Source organism: Oryzias latipes, chromosome 21 (assembly GCF_002234675.1).
Source record: "Oryzias latipes chromosome 21, ASM223467v1".
Lineage (NCBI taxonomy): Eukaryota > Metazoa > Chordata > Actinopteri > Beloniformes > Adrianichthyidae > Oryzias > Oryzias latipes.
The window spans coordinates 16694367-16714844 of NC_019879.2; the positions used below are offsets into that span (position 1 = coordinate 16694367).

At 37.2% G+C, this 20478-nt stretch overlaps 2 protein-coding genes and 1 long non-coding RNA gene across 7 annotated transcripts in view; 2 read left to right on the top strand and 1 right to left on the bottom strand.

Moving 5' to 3' along the window:
* The first annotated feature begins 33 nt into the window (after positions 1-33).
* On the top strand, positions 34-15327 carry slc35f5 (solute carrier family 35 member F5). Of its 5 annotated transcripts, none has more exons than XM_020713126.2 (15): positions 34-129; positions 900-1041; positions 1549-1698; positions 3355-3417; positions 3533-3614; positions 6285-6502; positions 6655-6736; positions 6843-6930; positions 8197-8261; positions 8365-8469; positions 8614-8773; positions 8869-8959; positions 9190-9344; positions 9945-10033; positions 14394-15327. In XM_020713126.2, exons 1-14 carry the CDS (start codon positions 71-73, stop codon positions 10024-10026), a joined length of 1542 nt encoding a protein of 513 aa, XP_020568785.1. In that variant the 5' UTR covers positions 34-70; the 3' UTR covers positions 10027-10033; positions 14394-15327. The 5 variants fall into 5 exon arrangements, with proteins under 5 accessions (XP_020568785.1, XP_020568784.1, XP_020568786.1 ...); XM_020713125.2 differs by having other exon boundaries at positions 35-129; positions 13844-15327; XM_020713127.2 differs by having other exon boundaries at positions 36-129; positions 6312-6502; positions 13844-15327.
* LOC110017389 lies at positions 14373-19372 on the bottom strand. Its single transcript, XR_002292770.2, has 3 exons — positions 19260-19372; positions 18982-19112; positions 14373-15451 (listed from the first exon to the last, which is right to left on the bottom strand). It is a non-coding gene; the product is annotated as an uncharacterized LOC110017389 (long non-coding RNA).
* The window catches only part of gpr39 (G protein-coupled receptor 39), a 34516-nt gene continuing 32288 nt past the window's right edge, over positions 18251-20478 (top strand). The window contains exon 1 of the mRNA XM_004081831.4: positions 18251-19597. Coding sequence (XP_004081879.1) covers positions 18817-19597 — 781 coding nt within the window. The 5' untranslated portion in view covers positions 18251-18816. The remainder of the gene's footprint in view (positions 19598-20478) is intronic.

Here is a 20478-nt window from a genome sequence, read left to right on the forward strand (position 1 = left end):
GACACATTTCAAATGTTTTTAATCGATCACCATTTAACTACAAGTCCCATGAGGCTTAGCGGGATAAGTGATGTCACCTGATGCTAATAACAAGACAAGGAAGTGCTTATGTTTACAACCGCTGGAGTGGTAAAATATTCTCGTTTAAAACGTGTTGTTTTTTAGAAACAGTAATGTAAAAGATCAATCGGACATCAACTAATGAAGAAAAGTGAATGAATACGCCTCGCATTCGGGTGAACACGCCGCTGTTATTGCTTTTGTTACTTTGTTTGTAGGACATTTTACTAGCTCTTAGTTAGCTTGGAAAACAGGCAGCTAAAACGTACCACTGCGAAGCTTGTTTTGGATACAGCTAGTAAAAACTGTGCTTATTTTGTTTTTAATATACAGAACGTCGTATCGTAATAAATCAGTTAATTTTACATCTTTAAATTGCAGACGGTTTCGTGCTCATAGTTTTGATTCTCATTGGGACCACTTATGTTTTACATTCATTGCCACATGAACATGCAACAGAATTTTTGTTTAAAGAGGCGGAGGTCTAGTAGAAAACACGCACATCATCACTTGTAACACGCGTTTATGAGTATTGTTGTTAGTGATGCTTTACAAGCGTATTTCCTGCAACGTGTTAGTTAAGTTAACCACGGTCTTCATTGGAAAAACCTGTAGGAAAGGCCTTTGACTGGTTTCCCAGTCTTAAGGAACTTTTTTTCATTTTTACCTTGTCTTAAAAGTCTATATGAATCTGTCATGGTATATTCTTATAAATTGTACCTTTAGAGCAATGTACAGTGGCATTGTTGCCTTGTCCCTCCAGCAAAGCATACAGTAGAATAAAAAGAGGGAAAAAATATCATATTCGTTTTCCCCTCTATGTCATGTGTCTGTTATAGGGTCTCAATGGAGTGGGTTTTCATCATGAACCGGATGAGCTCTCAGGGAAGCTCTACAGCCCAGCGGAGGAGGATGGCCTTAGGGGTGGTGATACTCCTTCTGGTGGATGTCATCTGGGTGGCTTCCTCCGAGCTAACCTCAGTAAGGACAGTCTGTCAGCTGTCTGTGGGTTGTCATTTAGTGTGTAACAAAACTCTACTGAGACAAACACACAAGAACGTCCTCACAGTATCTTAACAAAGTCTTACAGGAATTAGAGTAGTTTAAGTTCGAATCAGTCAAAGTTTGGCAAATCCAAACTGACTAAGCCAGTTCCTCGAGTTGACTCAAATTCTATTTGTAAAAAATGTATTTCCAAAACATCTGTATGTGCATTTCTTCTGGCTTTTTACAGCATAGCTTCAGTAAACATTAAAGATTTGACATTGATGAAACAGACAAAAAAAAATATATATGGAAGAATTTGGGTAAGGTAGCACTGAAAAAAGGATTTATTTTCTACATTTAATCTGGTTTATTATGGATGCATCCACAGTAGCCCTGAATGGGGATTGAGTTAACTACAGAAACCTCAATTCAAATGTGGTTGTTTGCCACTTAGTGAAATGAAAACCCTAATACCCATTTTCCTTCTCTTTATTCCATCAGTACATTTTCAAGCGTCAGGATTACAACAAACCTTTTTTTAGCACATTTACCAAGACATCAATGTTTGTGCTGTATTTGCTGGGATTCCTCCTGTGGAGGCCCTGGAGGCAACAGTGCACTGGCACGCTGAAACGCAGGCACTCTGCATTTGTAAGTAATCGAAGAAAAACCCAAAAAAGAAAAGCATTTTAGTCAGTCCTTTCCATTAAATCTTTTTTTTTTCTTGTTACAGAATTTCATAGTATGGAATTTTTTCAAGGGTTGCAACAGTATTTAAATCAACATTTTTTATTTTATGCAATACTGTCTAATAGTTTAGGCAGGTGTGGAAAAAAATAATAGATTTTACTTTTTACCAATGTACAAAAATAAAGTGTGAAAAAAATGGAAAATCTAAATCAAATTAATATTTTTGTGTTACTTCCTTTGGCTTTTAAATCCACATCAATGCTCATAGGTACACTTGCTAAAAGTCAGAGATCTTGTAAGATTACTTCTAGGTGTATGATCAAGCTTACATGCCAATATTCATCAATGCCACACATAGGTTGAAACCATGAAACAGAAATGGAAACGGCTGTCTAGGAGGCCCTAAACCTGGATGACGAAGAGCGAAGGAGAAGTTGTGAAAGACAGTTTCGTGTCAAAGCAGGATTGAGCACAGCAACAAGATAAAAAGTAGTTTTTCTGCATCAGCAAGGTGTCTCACAGACAAAGATCTCAAAGCAGATTAGGATGTCACGATGAGTTGATCATCGTTTTTTGAAAAAGCACAAAGACTCGGGCAATGATGAGGATTGTAAACCAAGTGGTTGGCCAAGAAAACTTAGTGCAGCAGATGAAAAATGCATCGACCTTATTACCCTTTGAAATTGGAAGATGTCCACAAATGGCATCAGCTCAGAACTGGCAGAAACCAGATACACCCTCCCACTGTCCAGAGAAGTCTGTCCACAAGGGATTTTTATAGAAAAGGTGCAGCCAAAAAGCCAAAATTCTGATGTGTAAAACAAGACCAAGCAACTCAAGAATGCAGGAAAACATAGGAACTGGGGTGCAGAAAAATGAGAGCAGGTGCTCTGAACTGACGAGTGAAACTTTGGTTGTGGTAGAAGGAAGGGAGTTTGTTCATTGAAGGGGCTGGAAGGCGGTACAATATTAAGGTCTGCTGGCATCAGAGGAAGCGTGGTGAAGGTTTTTGAATATCTAGGGCTATATTTTTGGTAAAGGGAGTTGGAGATTTGGTCAGGATTAATGGTGCTCTCAATGCTGAGAAATACAGGCAGATACTTATCCATCATGCACTACCATCACGGAGGTGATTGGCCCCAAGTTTATTCATCAGGAAATGATGGCAGAGTCCTCAAATCAACATTATGGAGTGTGTTACATGAAGAAACAGAGGGATGAGAGAAAGTCGATATTCACTGAAGAACATGGGCTAGTTCTCCAAGGTGTTTGGAACAACCAGCTGGGTTCCTTCAAAAACTAAGAACATGTTTACCAAGAAAAACTAATACTGATTTAAAGCCAAAGGGTGATATTGATTTGATTTAGATTTCTCTGTTGTTCCTTCCCTGTATTTTATAGATGGAAACAAATGATTTGAAGGTTGCATTTTTGAAAGCATTCTTTGTTTACTGTATACTTTTCTGCCTGCCTAAGACTTTTGCACATTACAACACAGTTTTAACCTCCAATATTTTTAACTTAATTTTTCTACAGTTAACTATTAAAAATTTATTTAAAAAAAAAGAAACACTTTTTGAAATTTTTGTCTCTGAAATTGATTTCTGTTGTGTGCAGTTTGCTGAGGCTGAGGCCTACTTTACGCCCTGCACCACTGACAACACTGTAAACAACCGCTTGGTATGTAACTGGAAGAAATAGGACATTGATTATACTTTGTCTAGCCTCACTGGTGAAGGCAACGTGCTAAGTTTTGTGCCTGTTACTGAGCTAACATTGTTTCATGTTGGTGCAGAGTGAACCACTGTATGTACCAGTGAAGTTTCAGGATGTACCCAGCGAACACTCTGACTATTTAATCCAAGACTGTGAATCCTGTGAGTACCAAGAAAACTTTTGTTTTTGTCTAATCAGAAGTTTTAAGTTCTTCAGGTGGTTGCAGGTGTTCTGCAAGTTTTTCCAGATAAAACTGGAGAGCACAGATGGCAGAAAATTGAAGCAATATTATTTTACTGATGATCATTCGATAAGTAGCACAGGTTCTTATACACTTCCTATTAAGTAGTGTTAAGGTAAATGCAAGGAGGAACAAGTTGCAATTTTGTTGTATTCAGCACCAGATTTTTACTAAAACCTGTAAAATCATTTATCATTTGTTCTTCTTTTACCTTTGCGTGTATTTTCCCTTGTTTTTTTTAAACATTGTTTTTTTGTTTGGTAATTAGAGAAGGAACTTAATTGTGAATACGCTATTGCAGAAAAAAATGAAAAAAGACCACTACTTACATGTAGCGGAACTTAATTGTCTTTGCATTCAAATGCACATTGTATTTTGGATTTTAAAAACTAAGGTGATGCTGTGAATGAAGTGTGCTGTAATCCCACTTATTAAGTTACACACCTCTGTGGCCTGTGAGATCAGAAACTGTCAATATGGCAGAAATCACATGCTACAATATTTAGAAAAAACTTTTTATTCTTGTCTGATCTCCAGTTAGATTTTTACAAACCACCACTTTATTTGGACTAAGAAAATCTAAATAGTGTGTTTTTCTTTCCTGTATCTTTTTGAGGTATGAGAGTTTTCCAGTAAGATAAGTGTTTGTGTGAATGTAAACATTATAATTGTGGCAGCAATTTATCGGTTTCTAAAATAAACATTTTTTTAATATAAAAATGCATGTTAGCAAAGTGAAAGAAGACCCATGTCTCTAAATGAGGCTTTAAAATATTTTAGTTTTTAGGTTTAAACATAGTATAGAACTTATTTTATGTATATATTTGAATTAGGACAGTGCATATTAAACAATGTTTCAGCTGCTGCTTCAACATTAATAGTTGTGAGTTATTAGCACAGGAGCTGAATTTCATCCATTGTCCTAAGGCAGGATAAAAAGTTCAACAATTACATTTACAACACAATACAACAGCACAATATTGTGTCGTGTTATTTGTATAGAGCTGTACAAAAGTTCAGAGATTGTCAATTTAAAAAACTTTTTTCTCGCCAAACAAGAAAACAAAATCAACAATTGACGAAATAAGTTAAAATGTTTAATACAAAAGACAGGATAACATAAATGAGTTGAAAAAAAACTCCATTGGTTAATCGAGATTTGCCCTTGGTGTATTTGTAATGTAAATATAAGAATGTAAGGTTGTGTGGCTTTGCGATGGACTGGCAACCCATTCAGGGTAGACCCCACCTTCTTCCCAACAGTGGCTGGGATAGGCTCCAGCAACCCCATGAACTCAACAGAGATTGTCTGTTTGGAAAATGGATGGATGGAGTTGAAAAAGGGTTTCCACTTAATGTGCAGTTTTGGTATAAAGTTCTTATCAGCAAGTATATTTTCACTGTACACCAGCCTCTGTGATGACATGATTTTGTCTGTATCTATGAAATACACTTACAAATCTCATTTGACAATACTGTACTGCAAATTGTTTAAGGAATTTTCATTCAAAGTGTTGCAGAACCAAAACAGGAATATTATGGTGTAAAGCTTTATTTCAATTTCCTTTGTGCATCTGCTAGGAGACACAAAGAGTACAACACAAGTATGGATCAACAAAGTACTAGCAGAAGGGAAACAAAGTGAATCATACCCCTTTTTTTGCAACCTGTAGTTTACAAGTTGTATTCCCCCAAATATTTGGACCAAACGTCTATATTTGAGTTACAGTGAAAAAATTGCCAAAGCCAATTATTAATCTGCATATTTATTCATCCAACATAATTTGATAGTAATTAATGTTACATTTTTACAGAAGAGGGCAGTATTGATCTATAAAAATATTTAAAAAAAAAGAAAATCATTCTGTAAAGCCACAATTCTTCAGAATTATTTTTATTTTTCTTATTTTAGAAATGAGCTATTGGTCAATTAGCCAAGAACAACAACTAGCCTTCTTTTTTTTTTTTTTAACAAACTTTAATATTTTCACTATCTTTGACTATATTTTATTTTAAACCCTTCAGAAAAGTTGTGATGGAGCTCAGTTTTTAGGTCTTTGGTGGTGCTTTTCTAGTAACCCGTAACATACGGTAGTTGCAGGCATTCAGAGCCAGTTTGATTTGTTTCAAGGTTTTTTGATTATTGTTATTTTTACACATTTAAAACACAGCAATAAACTTAGGAAAAGACAATAAACGCAGTACAAGAGAATGCAAAAAAACAAAACAAAAGCGTATTTAAGGCCTCCACTTAATCTAACAAAAAATGTGGAATGTATATCGGAGAAAAAATATCACCAGGGAGAAGTCACAAGTCTTAAAATAAGTTTGAAAATAACAAATAATAGCAGTAACAATAAAATCCAACTATTTTTACTTTTATAATCTATAAAGGGATGTTTATCACAGTGGCAATTAGCTAAGGTTTTCCTCAGCTTTGTCGTAAAGTAGATCCTAATGATTCTGACATTTTACATGCAGCAAATAAATTATTTTCTTGTTAAAGGAAAAAAAAATGAAACAATTAATTAAATTAAGTTATATTGTGTTCTGACATTTAAATAAAAATCATTTTTTTGTTTTCTTCTAGCATTCAGTCTTCTTTCTGCTCCCCCAGCACCAAAAAAGCAGCGGGTCCGCTTCAGTAATATCATGGAGGTGCGCCAGCTGCCGTCCACTCAAGCCCTGGAAGCCAAGCTTTCCCGCATGTCCTACATGGCTGCCAAAGACCATGAGGCCATGTTGCGCTCTGTGGCAAAGCTAACCATCACTGATGTGGCAAAAATCAGCTTCTTTTTCTGCTTTGTGGTGAGTTGAAGGCATCTGGAATTTCAGTAAACATGTTTAGCTAGCAAAACAAAAAAAAACATGCTTTGATTTGTTTTTGAAGAACATGTTTTAATCAAGGTCTGATAAAGTTTAGATCAACACAAGATAAATTTGTTATCTCTGTCTTGCAGTGGTTTCTGGCTAACCTGTCATACCAGGAAGCCCTGTCAGGCACACAGGTTGCTATTGTTAACATTTTGTCATCTACTTCAGGTATCTCTCTGTTACTTAATTCTTTTGATTTTCCAAAGTGTATTTCTTGTTGTTTTAGTCACTACGTGTCTCTTCTTACTAAACCCCTTTATCTTTTTCTCTTCAGGACTTTTCACACTCATTTTTGCATCCATATTTCCCAGCAACAGCAGCGACCGTTTCACCCTGTCCAAACTACTAGCAGTGGCTCTGAGGTATTCATTTTGCACAAGCTTTCTTCTTGGTAAATAGACGGGAAAAGACTTTAGGAATTTATCCGGGAGAATATCATTTTCTCAAATATTCTTCAAGCGTGACAAGTGGTCCAATGTGGACCTTCAAGCTTGATCTTTCAGTGTTTCTGATTGTTTATGACATCTTATGCACGCTCTGTCAAAAGCAGCTCTTTCCCCACTAAAAGTTTCTTGTGCTAATTATACTGGATGGGTCTGACCTAGTCATGGAAAAAAGTCCTCCCTTTGTGGCCATCACCAGCCAACTGAGCAGAGTAGCTATAATGAGAAAAAAACCCACTTATTTTTAATGGATGTTTATAAAAATCCAAATCTTGTATTGCTCTCTGTGTCAGAGATGCGAATCCCCCAGTGACCAAAAGTCCTCAACCTTAACCAAAGAGTTCTGATGCAAAATATAAAATGTATGCTCAAAGGTTTCATAAATCATTGAATTTTGCTATTGAAGTATCAAAGACTGTCCTTAAAGTCCCACTTCGATCATCTTTCGATCTATCGTAAACGCGTTCCCAGCGGTTTCTACATTATGATTATGCTGTTTTTAGCCAAAATCAAAAAACCTGTCGTTTTCTAGGAAATAATTTCTGTAAAGTGGCTAGAGTTAATTAGAAAATCACCTCTAAATTATGGGCAGGACTTCTGGTACAGAGTAAGTATGCCCTCATTTCCCATCATCCCTTATCAACCCTGTTTAGCCTCTCTTCAGCTAGCTAAAAGCCCCTCACACCTCCAACCTGACATTACTGGTGCAATGAAAAACGGCGACCAATATTGGAGCTATCCAGCCATACAGTTTTGAATCAGATGCCAACTTGGACAAGGAAAATGAAGACGTACATGGATCTATTTGTCTGCAAGGGGAATTTATCTTAATTCATGTCCTCCATCATGAGAAAAAGGCCACAAGAAAATGTAAAAAAATAATTCACCAAATGCACTCTGTGGTGAATCTGTATTAGCCTATAAAATTGCCTATAAAAGAATAAACCTAGTTGAATAGAACACATTTAAAATGTTATAACATTAACATAAGATGGGAATCTTTTAGAAACATTTGCTGGTAGAGTGTTTTTGTATATGCATTTCTAAGGTAATTGCCAGCTACTTTTTAATTATGTGATAAACTGATCACTTTCTTTATGACAACACTACACTTTTTAAAGTTGTCCTAAACAGTCACAAAGTTGACCCCTTTATTTTTTTACTCACACCTTATGCATTGTTTAGCATGGGAGGTGTTGCGCTTGTGAGTATCTCCAGCATGGACAACCTTGATGAGAAAGGTGTCAGAGGTACAGCCTTTTCTGTTTTTCTCCCTTATTTATTCTGAAGGAATGTTTTTCTAACTGTAGTCTATAAATGATACAGCTTTAGAACTTTGAAACTTTTCTGAAGGTTGTCTGTGGTCGCTGGCTGGGGCTTTGCTGTATGCCGTCTACATTGTGATGATCAAGAGACGGGTGGATCGTGAGGACAAGCTAGACATTCCAATGTTTTTTGGTAAGCATTTCTCCTTTGTACTTAAGGCTGTTTTGCTATGTGCCAGTTTTTGCAGTTACTCTGTTTCCTTTTCTGTGAACTTAATACTGACACAAAAGCTTAGTAGGAGTCTTAACTCTTTAAAGTTGTCCTCGCATCTCTCAGGGTTTGTGGGTCTGTTCAACCTGCTGCTGCTGTGGCCCGGCTTCCTCCTGCTTCACTACACAGGCTTTGAGTCCTTCGAGCTGCCCAGTCAACTCGTGTGGACATACATCCTCATCAATGGCCTCATCGGAACAGTTCTTTCCGAGTTTCTCTGGCTCTGGTGAGAGGCTGATCATTTATTTTGATTTTCATCAGGTTTGCATCAACCTGTGGATAAATAATACTAAGCAATTTTTTTTGCTTGTTTTGCGGCAGGGGCTGTTTTCTTACATCGTCTCTAATTGGGACTCTGGCCCTCAGCCTCACTATCCCACTCTCTATTCTGGCAGATATTTGCATGCAGAAGGTATGTTTCCTTCTAAATCATCTATAAAGTTATTTGTTTTCTCAAAATAATATAGCACTTTGTTAAGTTTTACATTTGCATTTGTAAGCAAAAAAAAAAACCATTGAGTTTTTGCTCCTTATAATTTTTCTTTATATTGGAATCATATTGTTTTTACATATGCATTTACTTGCATGTTCTGTTTAATATTTATCCAATTTTTGACTTATCCCACATCCACATGTTTACAGGTGCGCTTCTCATGGTTATTTTTTGCTGGGGCACTGCCTGTTTTTATATCCTTCTTCATCGCCACACTATTAAGCCATTACAACAACTGGGATCCAGTATTGGTGGGGCTGAGGAGGTTATATTCTTTCATTTGCAGAAAACATCGCATTCAAAGGTGGATATTGCTCAATTTTAGACTTTGGTTACAGACAGATTTTTAAGTTTAGAAACTTGCTCTTCAAACGAAATGACAATAAGATTGTTCACTTTAGAAATGTTTTAGGGTTTGCCTGCAGTAGACATGGGTTTTTTCTGTTTATGCTATGTGAAAGAAAATACAGCTCCTTATGTTTTGCCCAAACAGTTTAAAATGTGTGCCGTGGTTCCAAAACAATTCAAAAAAAACAAAATGATTTTAAATAAATCACAAATTTTCTGTAAAAAATCCTTTGAAAGGTAAAGCTTTTAATTGATCAAACTGAAATGAATTGTTTGCTTCTATTTTGACGCACAGCCATATTAATAAAAAGACTAACGCTGTCTTTTTAGTCTCTGACATTCTCACAAGGATAATGGAGTCCATTTGTAGCAGCAGCCTCACTTAGTAAAGTCTATTATCAGCTACACATGCTTGACTGACTAACCTTTTGGCAGCAGTTTCTCGCTCTATGCTTCTGTGAAGGCTTGCTCCAGTCTAGTTAGGGATGATTATAATGATGATGGTTGTCAAGAGAATAACTGCGATGATAATTTACAAACAACTTCCTTCCTCCAGACTGCCAGAAGACTCTGAACAGAGTGAAAGCCTGATTCCTCTGAACAAAGTCCCTTCCAGTGAATCCAGCTTCCTTTCGTGATACATCTGTAAGTACGCACTACATTGGAGTCTGCTGATGGGCTTGTGGTAACCGAGGTTTACACAAATCTGATATAATCGGATGAATTCAAATAGAAAAAGGTAAAACTAGTAGGTAATACGGCTTTGCTGTTCAGACATAAATCGTGTTTGGAAAACTAAATATTGAAACACCAGTCAAGAAGTTCATTTGTTTTAACATTGTGACCTTTTCAAATTTACACTACAGTAATTTATTCCTTCAAATAGATTTTTCTTTTTTTTTTGAAAACACGTAAGGGCTTTTTAGGGTGAGATCAGCGTTTGGACATTCTGGTCAGCACACGAAGCAGATAACCTGCATGAAAGGTTGTCAAACATTTAAACCTTTTAGCCAAAAATGGGCTGCCCACTCCACAAAGCCTTCTTCTGGCTGAGGTCAGTTTACTCTCCACTATTTAAATGTTTCTTGAAATTTTCTCATTCTCCTTCCAATCCTGTCAAGTAATTAACAGCAGAGCCGAAAGGTATTTGGAATTCATTATGCTGTTTCTCATAAGGGGAATGAAGGAAGTGCAAGCATGGAATCACTACAGCCCGTCTGTGCTACTTCAGGATCATATCAGTGAACATTTAGGCCTGAAAAAAATAGATAGATAGATAGATGGATAGATAGATAGATAGATATATTTTAACCTGTGAAGCACCTCGTAACTTTTGTCTGTGAAAGGTGCTATACAAATAAAATTTACTTACTTACTTGATGCCTTGAATGATCTGGACACGGCTTGTAAAGGCTGCAATGTTTTAATTACATTAGCTTTACAATAGAAAAAATAGCGACTTGAAAAATAGCATGATATAACTACAAATTCAATTCAATTTCAATTTTATTTGTATAGCCTAAAATCATAACAACAGTCGTCTCGATGGGCGTCGAAGTAAAACATGAACTCAAAAGCATCATGAATACAAAGAGTTCAATAGGAAAATACTACAATGAACTAACAAACTGACTAAGCTATACTGGCATCGCTGCCCTTAGACCCCCCTTCGCGGTAAGGAAAACTCCTAAAAAAACGGATTCCGGAAGAAACCTCAGGGGTGCCCACATGAAGGAGGGATCCTCCCCCAGGACGGACAGGCGATTTACCAGAACTCTTGGAGAAGAATTAACTTATCTAAATCTACAACTACATATATGAAGTCCAGCAGACGAGCTTCATCCAGCCGTGGTTGGGGGGACAGTCAGGGGCGCGAGTCGAGCCTGAGACAGGAACCACAGCCAGGTGTAGGAGCAGGAGCAGAGACGAGGTACTCGGTCAGGTACAGAGCAGAGACGAGCCAGAGGCAGGATCGGAGAATTAAAATTAAAAATTCAAATTTAAAAAAAAAAAAAGTTTCTCGTAATATATACATAAAACAAACAAAAAAAGGCCCTCTCACCCTTCCACTGGTGGTTTCTGACAAAAGCTCGGGTCCTCTACCAGAGGCCTGGGAGCTTGAGGGTCCTGCGCAGTATCTTAGCTAGGGATGGGTACCGTGCCCCGGTATTGAACCACATTCTTCAAGACCGCAGTATCGTTAAGATCTGACCTGAACGGTTCTGCTATCGGTACTGGAAAATTTACTTTTTCTTTGTTTTTGTGTCCCACAAGATATAAGCGTTATCTGCCATATTGAACTCACCAAGTCAGTCAATTTTCCGTTAATTAATGATGATATTAATTTCGGTACTCTCGTTGAAGAGGAGCGCTCTGTCTGTCTATTTGTGTGGACGGGGGCGGGGCAGTTGTTCAGACACACACAAGACAAGTCAGTCTGTGGTGATCTCGTAGGGGACACGTGAGCAACCTAGAGTAAGAACAATTGTCTTTGCGTTAAATTAATTAAGTTTGCGTCAAGGAGCCCCTACCATCCTGTCACCTTGCTGCTACGATGACCGTATGTTGCGCTGTTTGTGTAGAACACACTGGGGTGGTGGTGGCGGGGGGGGTGTTGCACGCGGAGTAAACAACAAAACAACAAACAGGTAGAGGAGCGGGGCTTAGAGTCACCGCTTATGATTCCAGACCCGCGACAAACTGTCAGCTGCTTCCTAATACTTAATAATAATTAATAACTAATAGTTGTCATCCGTAAAATTAATATAATTTATTGGGTTTCCTGGATTTAAAGAAAAATAAATAAATAGAATGGAGTCTGCATCAAAGTAAATTTGTTTCCATCATCTTACTTAAATTAACTCTGGTGTTTGACAGACAAAAGTCTATTCAAGGTTGTGGAAAATGGACAAAAGATCAAAGGAAACATCACTCTCATAAAGAATACCAATAATTAGATTAAATAATTAAATAAATATCCTGTCTGGAACATTCTCATGTATAAAGTAAAATGTTTTGTTAAAAAAAACAGTGTTGTTGCATAATGAGGAAATAAAACACTTTATGTTCTTAATTTGTTATTTATTTATTTATTTTTCGTCCTCAAAAAGTATCGATAAGAGTACCGTTCAAATACCGGATCGATAAGCAGTATCAATAAGAGTAGTAGTACCGTTAAAACCTTAACGATACCCATCCCTAATCTTAGCTGTTCCTAGCACTGCGCTTTTCTGGACTGAGAGGTCTGAGATCTTTCCAGGTATCTGTTGTAGCCACTCCTCCAGCTTGGGGGTTACTGCCCCGAGTGCTCCAATTACCACAGGCACCACTGTCACCTTCACTTTCCAGGCTCCCTCCAGTTCCTCTCTGAGTCCCTGGTATTTCTCCAGTTTCTCATGTTCCTTCTTCCTGATGTTCCCATTGCTTGGCACTGCCACATCCACCACAACGGCTTTCCTCTGTTCTTTATCCACCACTACAATGTCTGGTTGGTTCGCCATTACCATCCTATCAGTCTGGATCTGGACGTCCCACAGGATTTTTGCCCTCTCATTCTCTACCACCTTTGGGGGTGTTTCCCATTTTGACCTTGGGGTTTCCAGTCCATGTTTCTTAGCTGCCAGTATGAGTGCTTCAGTGCTGTCCTGTAGGCCAGCCCTTTCTAGCCATTGGTAGGACTTCTTGATATCAGCCACTTCAGTTATGGTCCGGTGGTACATCCCATGCAGGGGTTTGCACTTTTTTTTTAAACTTCTGCATATGTGTGTGTGTGTGTGTGTGTGTGTGTGTGTGTGTGTGTGTGTGTGTGTGTGTGTGTGTGTGTGTGTGTGTGTGTGTGTGTGTGTGTGTGTGTGGGTGTGTGTGTGTGTGTGTGTGTGTGTATATATATATATATATATATATATATATTATATAATGTAATATATAAATATGCGTGGCGTTCACTTGCTGCTGCTCTGTTACATGCTCACTTCGACTTTAATCTCGTAAATGTACAATTTTTTTTCTCATAAATTTACGACTTAGAATCTTGTAATTTTATTTTATTTTTTTTGTTGGCCTAAAACTCTGTTGTATTGTGCAGTTAAGCAGCAGCAGTGTTTTTAATCTTGTAAAGGATTTGCTCCTGACAGTTTGTTGCAAGACAATGTTTATTTCTTTGTTATGCATAGTTTATGTGTAAGGAGACCAAAACATTTACTTCTCAACACTGGGGAAACAGTCTTGAAGAGTTTATATTGGACATCAATACAAGGATAACATTGCTTTGAATGGGTAGAAGATGAAGGTTTTTCAATGATTTGCTAATAAATTTCACTTTATCACATTTTTAAAATTGTTCTGTACAACTCTATTTGATTTGCTTTTAGGTGTAAATTATTCACTTGCACACATGCTAAAGCTTTTTCTTTGGTCTCTAACAGTTTTTTAAATGAAATCCTTTCTTTTCCAAAGGTGGTGAGCATGGATTCAGCTGAGAAAACAACCTGGAAACTATCAGACACAGTGAACTTACCTTTGTGCCTCTTATAAATGTAGTTGGATTTGACAGCACTTTTTAAAACCCCCTTCATTTACACTTGTCCCTTCTATTTCAGCAGGTTTTTTTGCATTGCTCTCAGCAGAGACTGGCATTCAGATTTATCTATTTTTGTGCAAAGAAACTTTATGGTACAACAAGGTGCTGGACTTTATTTAGAAAAAAGTCATGTGACCCAGTTAAACGGTACATGTTGAGCTCTATTATGACATCGACAGGGGGACTTTTTTGCATCTGGTTTCATCATCCGCACCTTCAGATATGAGCGCATTGTTTAAAAGTTGTGCAGTTGGTTTCTTGGGGCTATATTGGCCTAATGCCACTGAAACCGTATATTTTGGTGCGTTTTATTGGTTAGCATAATCACATTGTTTCCTGGCTAACAATCAATCAGGTTATTTAATGTGACTATATCAGTGAATCAGTGCTTTGCTGTTTATCGTGTTTTTTTTGTTTTTTTTTTAGAAAACAACTCTGATTTAATTATCACATCCGTCTGCCAAGAAAAACCTCCTATGCCTTTTCAATTTCTTTGATTAGTTTGAACATACATGGTAGTAAGGGGTAAACTAAAATGCCTTGCTGTGGGAACAATCTCCTGGATTCTTTATATAGTACAGCACAACATGAACAAAGAGTTGTGTATTTTTGTGAAACTTCAATAACCACTGAAGAAATATTTATTAACTATGTATCATAGTAAATGTATCAACTCAAAAACATTCTATTTTACTTGGGGTGCAGATTATAAAACACAAGTAGGGCTGATGTATCTGTTAAAATTTTCTTTTCATAAGAGAACACTAAGTGTATTTGCTGTTTTTGTGATCTCGTGTGTTGACAAAAAGCACTTTTCTTAGCCTAATACTCAGTGTCTGTCTTGTAGTCCAGCTTGTAAACACTACAAATGAAGAAAATTGTCTCTCTTGTTGAATGTTAAGTCCATGGTCTTCATTTTATGATGCTGTTTTATTCATCATTTTTTATCTGATTGAATTTGTTGACTTTTCAAAAGACAGGTAAGAGTAAGTGAGCAAATTGGACCTGTTTGAAAATGCAACCCAACTTCTTTCATAATGTCTTAACAGAGATTTTCAAGAAGACTCAATCATAAGAAACTGTTTTCCATCTTTACTATTCTTTATTGTCCTCTTTCATCAATGGTGCTTGTTAAATCATGAATATAATTGTTTTCTTCCTCAGGTTCTTTTTTGGTTTTTGTTGTTGGATTTTTTTGTTTTTATGAATGAATAAAGATGTTTGTACAATCTGAAAATGAAATAAAAAAATGTGATCGTAGATGCCGTTTTATTAAGAAGTTCTTGTATAATCATGTAATTTTTATTACATCTGTTTTTATTCTTTAGTGTTAGTGCACTATTAAAACGTATGTTTAAGAGGTCTGTGTTCTGCTGTTTATTAATCCAAAAGTCAGATTTCCGTATTGTCTTGTAAAGTGAACATTGTTGATCCATGTATGTGATATCCAATTGTTGACGTTTCCCATGCCAGCCTCTGAGTGACTGAAAAAGAAAATTGAAAGAAAAACACTCTTCATCTAACTAGAAAGGGTATGTCTGAGTCAATACTTAAATTAAAAAAGTTATAACTTCTTGTTATGCATAAAAACACAAATGGGAATGACAACAACTGCAGCCTTAGATTTTACTTGCAGGTACAGCAGATGTTATTTTTTTATGAAAGCTTAAAAGAAAGACTGCATTTATGAGAGGATGTAGGAGACCTTTGGTCAGGTCTTTACAAACACTTAACATCGTGAGCAGAAATTAAAGTTAGAATGAAGGACAAAAGTTGATGTTAAGGTTTTTAATAGTTGCAGACCAGGGGAATCCGACTGTTTAATTAAAACAAAGCATCGCGTGGGCTTGCAGCAGGTGTTGACGCGATGTGATTTCTGCCCAGTGATCTGAATGTCAAAGTGAAGTATGAGTGTGAAGTTTTGTGTGTAAGCAGAACATTTTCAATGATTCTTTGATGAAATGACTCCAGGTAAATGTATACTGAAAGCCAGTGCTTAAGGTCTATGTTTACACCTCATAATACTACAATCCCAGTTAATATTGAGTCTTTAAAGTAGGGAAATACAAGGTATGACTTTCCCAGTTTTTTATGTATCAAATACCTAAAACGTGCAGTTTGTGGGGAAAAACCTGATGCATAATTATTATATTCATCTCCTAAAGCTATGTAAGAACACAATGTAGCTCTATGTTGTTTTACTTCAAGGGCAATTTGAGTAAATTATCTATGTGGGATTTTGCAGCATCACTTCAACCTAAGGCTACAGGTATCTAAGGTAACCTAAGGCCATGTACCTAAGAAATCTCACTTTAAGTGACTTATTTCAATTTAAGTTGTACTGTTAAAAAAACAGCAACAAAAGATTGATGGAAAGATTGCCCACCTTGCAGGACACTGAACCCCACATTTCTCCAGGTCGGTACAGTTTGACGACATGTATCGCAGCGCCATGTGTGCTTTGGGCCTTAATCAAAGTTGAAAATCGCTTTAGAAGTACGCACCATTTACAAAGAAAAACCAAAAATATAACCTTTTTTAAACATGTTTTTTGGGTGTGTGTGAAAACTTGATATTTGATCTTTGCTACTCATATTTATGGGGTTTTTCTGAATTGGCCCTGACACATCCATCAGATGGCTACACACAAGGACAGACAACCTCACACACACCCACACCTAAGAGACAATTCAGAATCCCTGTTAACCAAATAGTCATGTTTTTGGACTTTGGGAGATCCCAGATAAAACCCACACATGCACGAGAAGAACATGCAAATCCACACAAAAAAGTCACAGCTGGAATTTAAACCAGGACCTTCTCACTGTGAGTCGAGAGTGTTAATTACTACATCACCATTCATCCCTAGTCATCCAATTGCAAACACTTGCATTTCCTGTTCTAACCAATGCAGTCAGGCTTATGGTAAGACAGCAGTTCTTCCCTGCCCAGGGAAGCATTTTACTTACATAGAGACACCAGGTGTAAACTAAAGTGTTCAGTTGTTTAGTGGAAGGTACATAAGACCACGATTTAGAGGACACCATTGAAAACAGAAAGGTAAATATGATGTTTTTAACTGACATTTTTGCTGCAATATCTCAGAAAGACTTAATTCTAATTCTTAACTCTAACATGTGTTTTTCTTTGCTTTAATCTCAGTTTAAGCAGGAAGTGGTTACTTTTATTCAGTTGTTTGCCAATCGCTAAATAAACTCTAGAAGATGAAAAAGTTGTCTGCAAGTCAGTTTACTCATGATTCTTTCATCCATCCATCATCTCCTAACCCGCTGAATCCTTTTAGGGTCATGGGGTCGCAAGAGCCAATCCCAGCTATTATTGGGCAAATCTGGACAGCCCTGGACAGATCTCAGTTAATTTTTTCTTTGTGAATTAAATTTGGTTCAGTCTTAGACAGTTTCTTCCATTGAGTAATGTTTGATTGACCTATAGTACAAGCTATATATGCTCAAGTATCAGAATTTAGATTTTTCTTAAACAACGCAAGCCTCATTAAATGTTAACCCAGGGTTTATTCTGTATGAAAGCAATCTGTGTTTTGTAACATAAACAGAAAAAAAATCTGATTACAGTTTAAGTTAACAGTGTGCAGCAGTGTCTGCTTTATTTCAACCAAGTTCCTGTTTAAAAAACATGTGTCATTTCTGTGATCATCAAAAGCTAATATCCACTTTCTGTCTTTTTATGTGGTCGACCAAATGCATCTTTGAAGTTGTAAAATATTGCTATCTGGTGGTTTAAAGCAATTACACAAAAACTTAACAGATAAATTACATCTTCAACAAATTTTAAAATAAATAACTAGAATGTGTCAGTTTGGCCCCAGTCCATCATGAAAGGAAGAAATAGCCATTTATTTACAGTTTGCTCATGCTATGATTAAGACAATGTGTCAAACTTAGAACTCATGTTAACTGGGAATTCATTTGGGTAAACAAGTTCTGCGTTTAGTTTACCTGTTTTAATAGTTGATTCCTAATTTTTTACTCTGCAAACTCAAATGGATCTGGATATCCTTTCGCATTTAAAGCTCAAAATTTACATAAAAATCAATTGACTAATGGGATAATGACAGCAACAGACCTTTTTTACACTACTCTCTCACTGATATGCTTTTTGTACTGCCATTTTAATGTTTTTTTTTCATTCTATTTGTTTTGTAAAATGTTAAAATGTATAGTCTTTGACAGAAATTTCTCATCTATAACATTTCTATTCAAATGATTTTTAGTTATGACTCATTTTTGACCAACCTTGCAATCTCTGCCAAAACCTAAAGCATAATATGCATGTAAACAGAAGGCCCATTAGGGCTGATAAGAAATGAAACCAACCCCCGCTGCCTCTGGTACTGTTTAATGTTTAACTGCCCTGCCCACGTAGGAGGGAGGAGGAAATTTGTGTGAGTTAAATGTGAGTGAACACTTCGCTCAGACTGAGGCCAAGGTGAATGAATCTTCGCGAGTTGTGAAGACTCTCTAGGGGTGCTACGTATTCATCTGAACTTCAGGGAGATGGAACAAGACCGGAATCAAGCCCTGTATTTGATAAGCTGCTGAGTAACAGTGAGTACAAAACGGTCATACAAGGTTCTAAAGAGCCCAATCATCGTAAAGTCAGAGATACATGGGAGTTGGTGTTTCCCACCAACAGGGGTACACGCCTTGGAGAAATAGGAATATTGTGAGACTGAGAACAGTTTTCTTCACAAACTGTTGGCTTGTAAAAAGTGTCCTCTGGATCTTGGCTCAAATCACAGGGACTGTGCCCAGCAGAGCTGATAAGGTAATCAAAAGAAGGAAAAAAATCTTTGCTCAACACTGTTACAATGACTGAGGAAATGCTGCCAGAGGAGAAAGACTGGAGGAAACTGGAACCCAACTACACAGTAAAGACCATTTTAACAATTGTGTACAGTCTTATTCTATTGACGGGCATTGTGGGTAATTCAGTCACTATCAGAGTGACACAAGTGCTGAAGCGTAATGGCTACCTTCAGAAGAACGTCACTGACCACATGGTTAGCCTGGCATGCTCTGATCTGTTGGTGCTCCTCATCGGCATGCCTGTGGAGCTGTACAGCGCCATCTGGTTCCCCTTTGCATCTGCATCAGGGAACATTTCCTGCAAGATATACAACTTTCTGTTTGAGGCCTGCAGCTATGCCACCATCCTCAATGTGGCCACTCTGAGCTTTGAACGCTATTTCGCCATCTGTCACCCGTTTCGCTACAAAGTATTGAGTGGAAAGCGCACCTCTGCCCTCATCACCTTTGCCTGGGTGGTGTCCCTGCTTGTAGCCTTGCCACTGCTGATTGCCACCGGAACACAAGGATTCATACCAACCCGAGCAGACACACCCAACCAAAATCTGACTTTCTGCACCAATCTGAGGGAGCACTGGGTGATGTACAGAGTCAGCATATTTGTGGCTTTTATCGTCTACATGATGGTGTTGATCGGTGTGGCCTTCATGTGCCGGGCCATGATCCTGGTTCTGCGGAAACCTATGGGACCTGTGGAAACAGGCATCAATGGAAATGAGAGTTCATCCAAACATGAGAGTTCATCAGTGAAGATCGCAAGAAAGCAGACGATCATTTTTCTGGGTAAGTTATTTAATTTATTTCCGAAACATCAGGTTTTAAGCTGAATTATTTTAAGGCTTGTTTCCTTTTTCAATTTCTGTCAGACTAACTGTATATTTTATTGTGTCATTTGCGTGTGGGTTCAGAACCAAGAGCCAACCCTTTGATTCAAATTTGAAGCTAACCAGCAAGTGCTGCAGTTTCATCATAGACCATAAAAGAGGTTGCAAAAGGAGGCAATTCATCCTTAACTCCTGTTAAAAATGCATTTACAGTCTGTTTTAAAGGATGATTTAAACATGTATTATTGCTTTACTTCCTATGTAACTCTACAGGGGGGAGGGTGTTTATTTAATGAGCTGTTTTGATTCTCTTACAGCTCAGACTTGCACAGATTTAACGGCATGGTTTTATTTTTTTAAGTGGCAGGCAGATGTCACCCCCTTTTGTGGTTTTCAGAACACTGTTGAGCGGATAAAAGTCCGGTCAATGTGCCCTTCCCACTTCTGCTATTGTTTTGGCCATGTAAAAAATAATGGATACTGTGAGAAATTATCTGTTATTTATGTCTACAGTTCATATTATGAAATTCTTTTTTTTGTACATTTTCTTTTCCCTTCTCATTCTCCATCCAGTGCTCTTTTAGCCCATCCTTTTTAAAACTTTGATCACCTTTTATTTGTTTCAATACACCACCTTTAAATGTCAACTAAGAAAATTTGTTTTTCTTGTAAGATGATATACAAAATTTGAGGAAACTTCTTAATTGCTCTAATTAAGAGCACCATTTATGACACAGATTTTTTTCATTTCAACCATTAAAAATCATCTACAGATTTAAGGACTGGAACTTTGTTTTTGCCAGTGGGTCTCAGATGAGGGAAACACGCTGTTAAAGTTGA

Excerpts from the sequence above, each read along its gene's own strand:
- slc35f5 (XM_020713126.2), top strand. The coding sequence starts at position 71 with ATGTCACCTGATGCTAATAACAAGACAAGGAAGTGCTTATGTTTACAA. Across the intron at positions 3,615-6,284 it reads AATCCAAGACTGTGAATCCT|CATTCAGTCTTCTTTCTGCT; the intron begins GTGAGTACCAAG and ends GTTTTCTTCTAG. Across the intron at positions 8,774-8,868 it reads TCCGAGTTTCTCTGGCTCTG|GGGCTGTTTTCTTACATCGT; the intron begins GTGAGAGGCTGA and ends GTTTTGCGGCAG.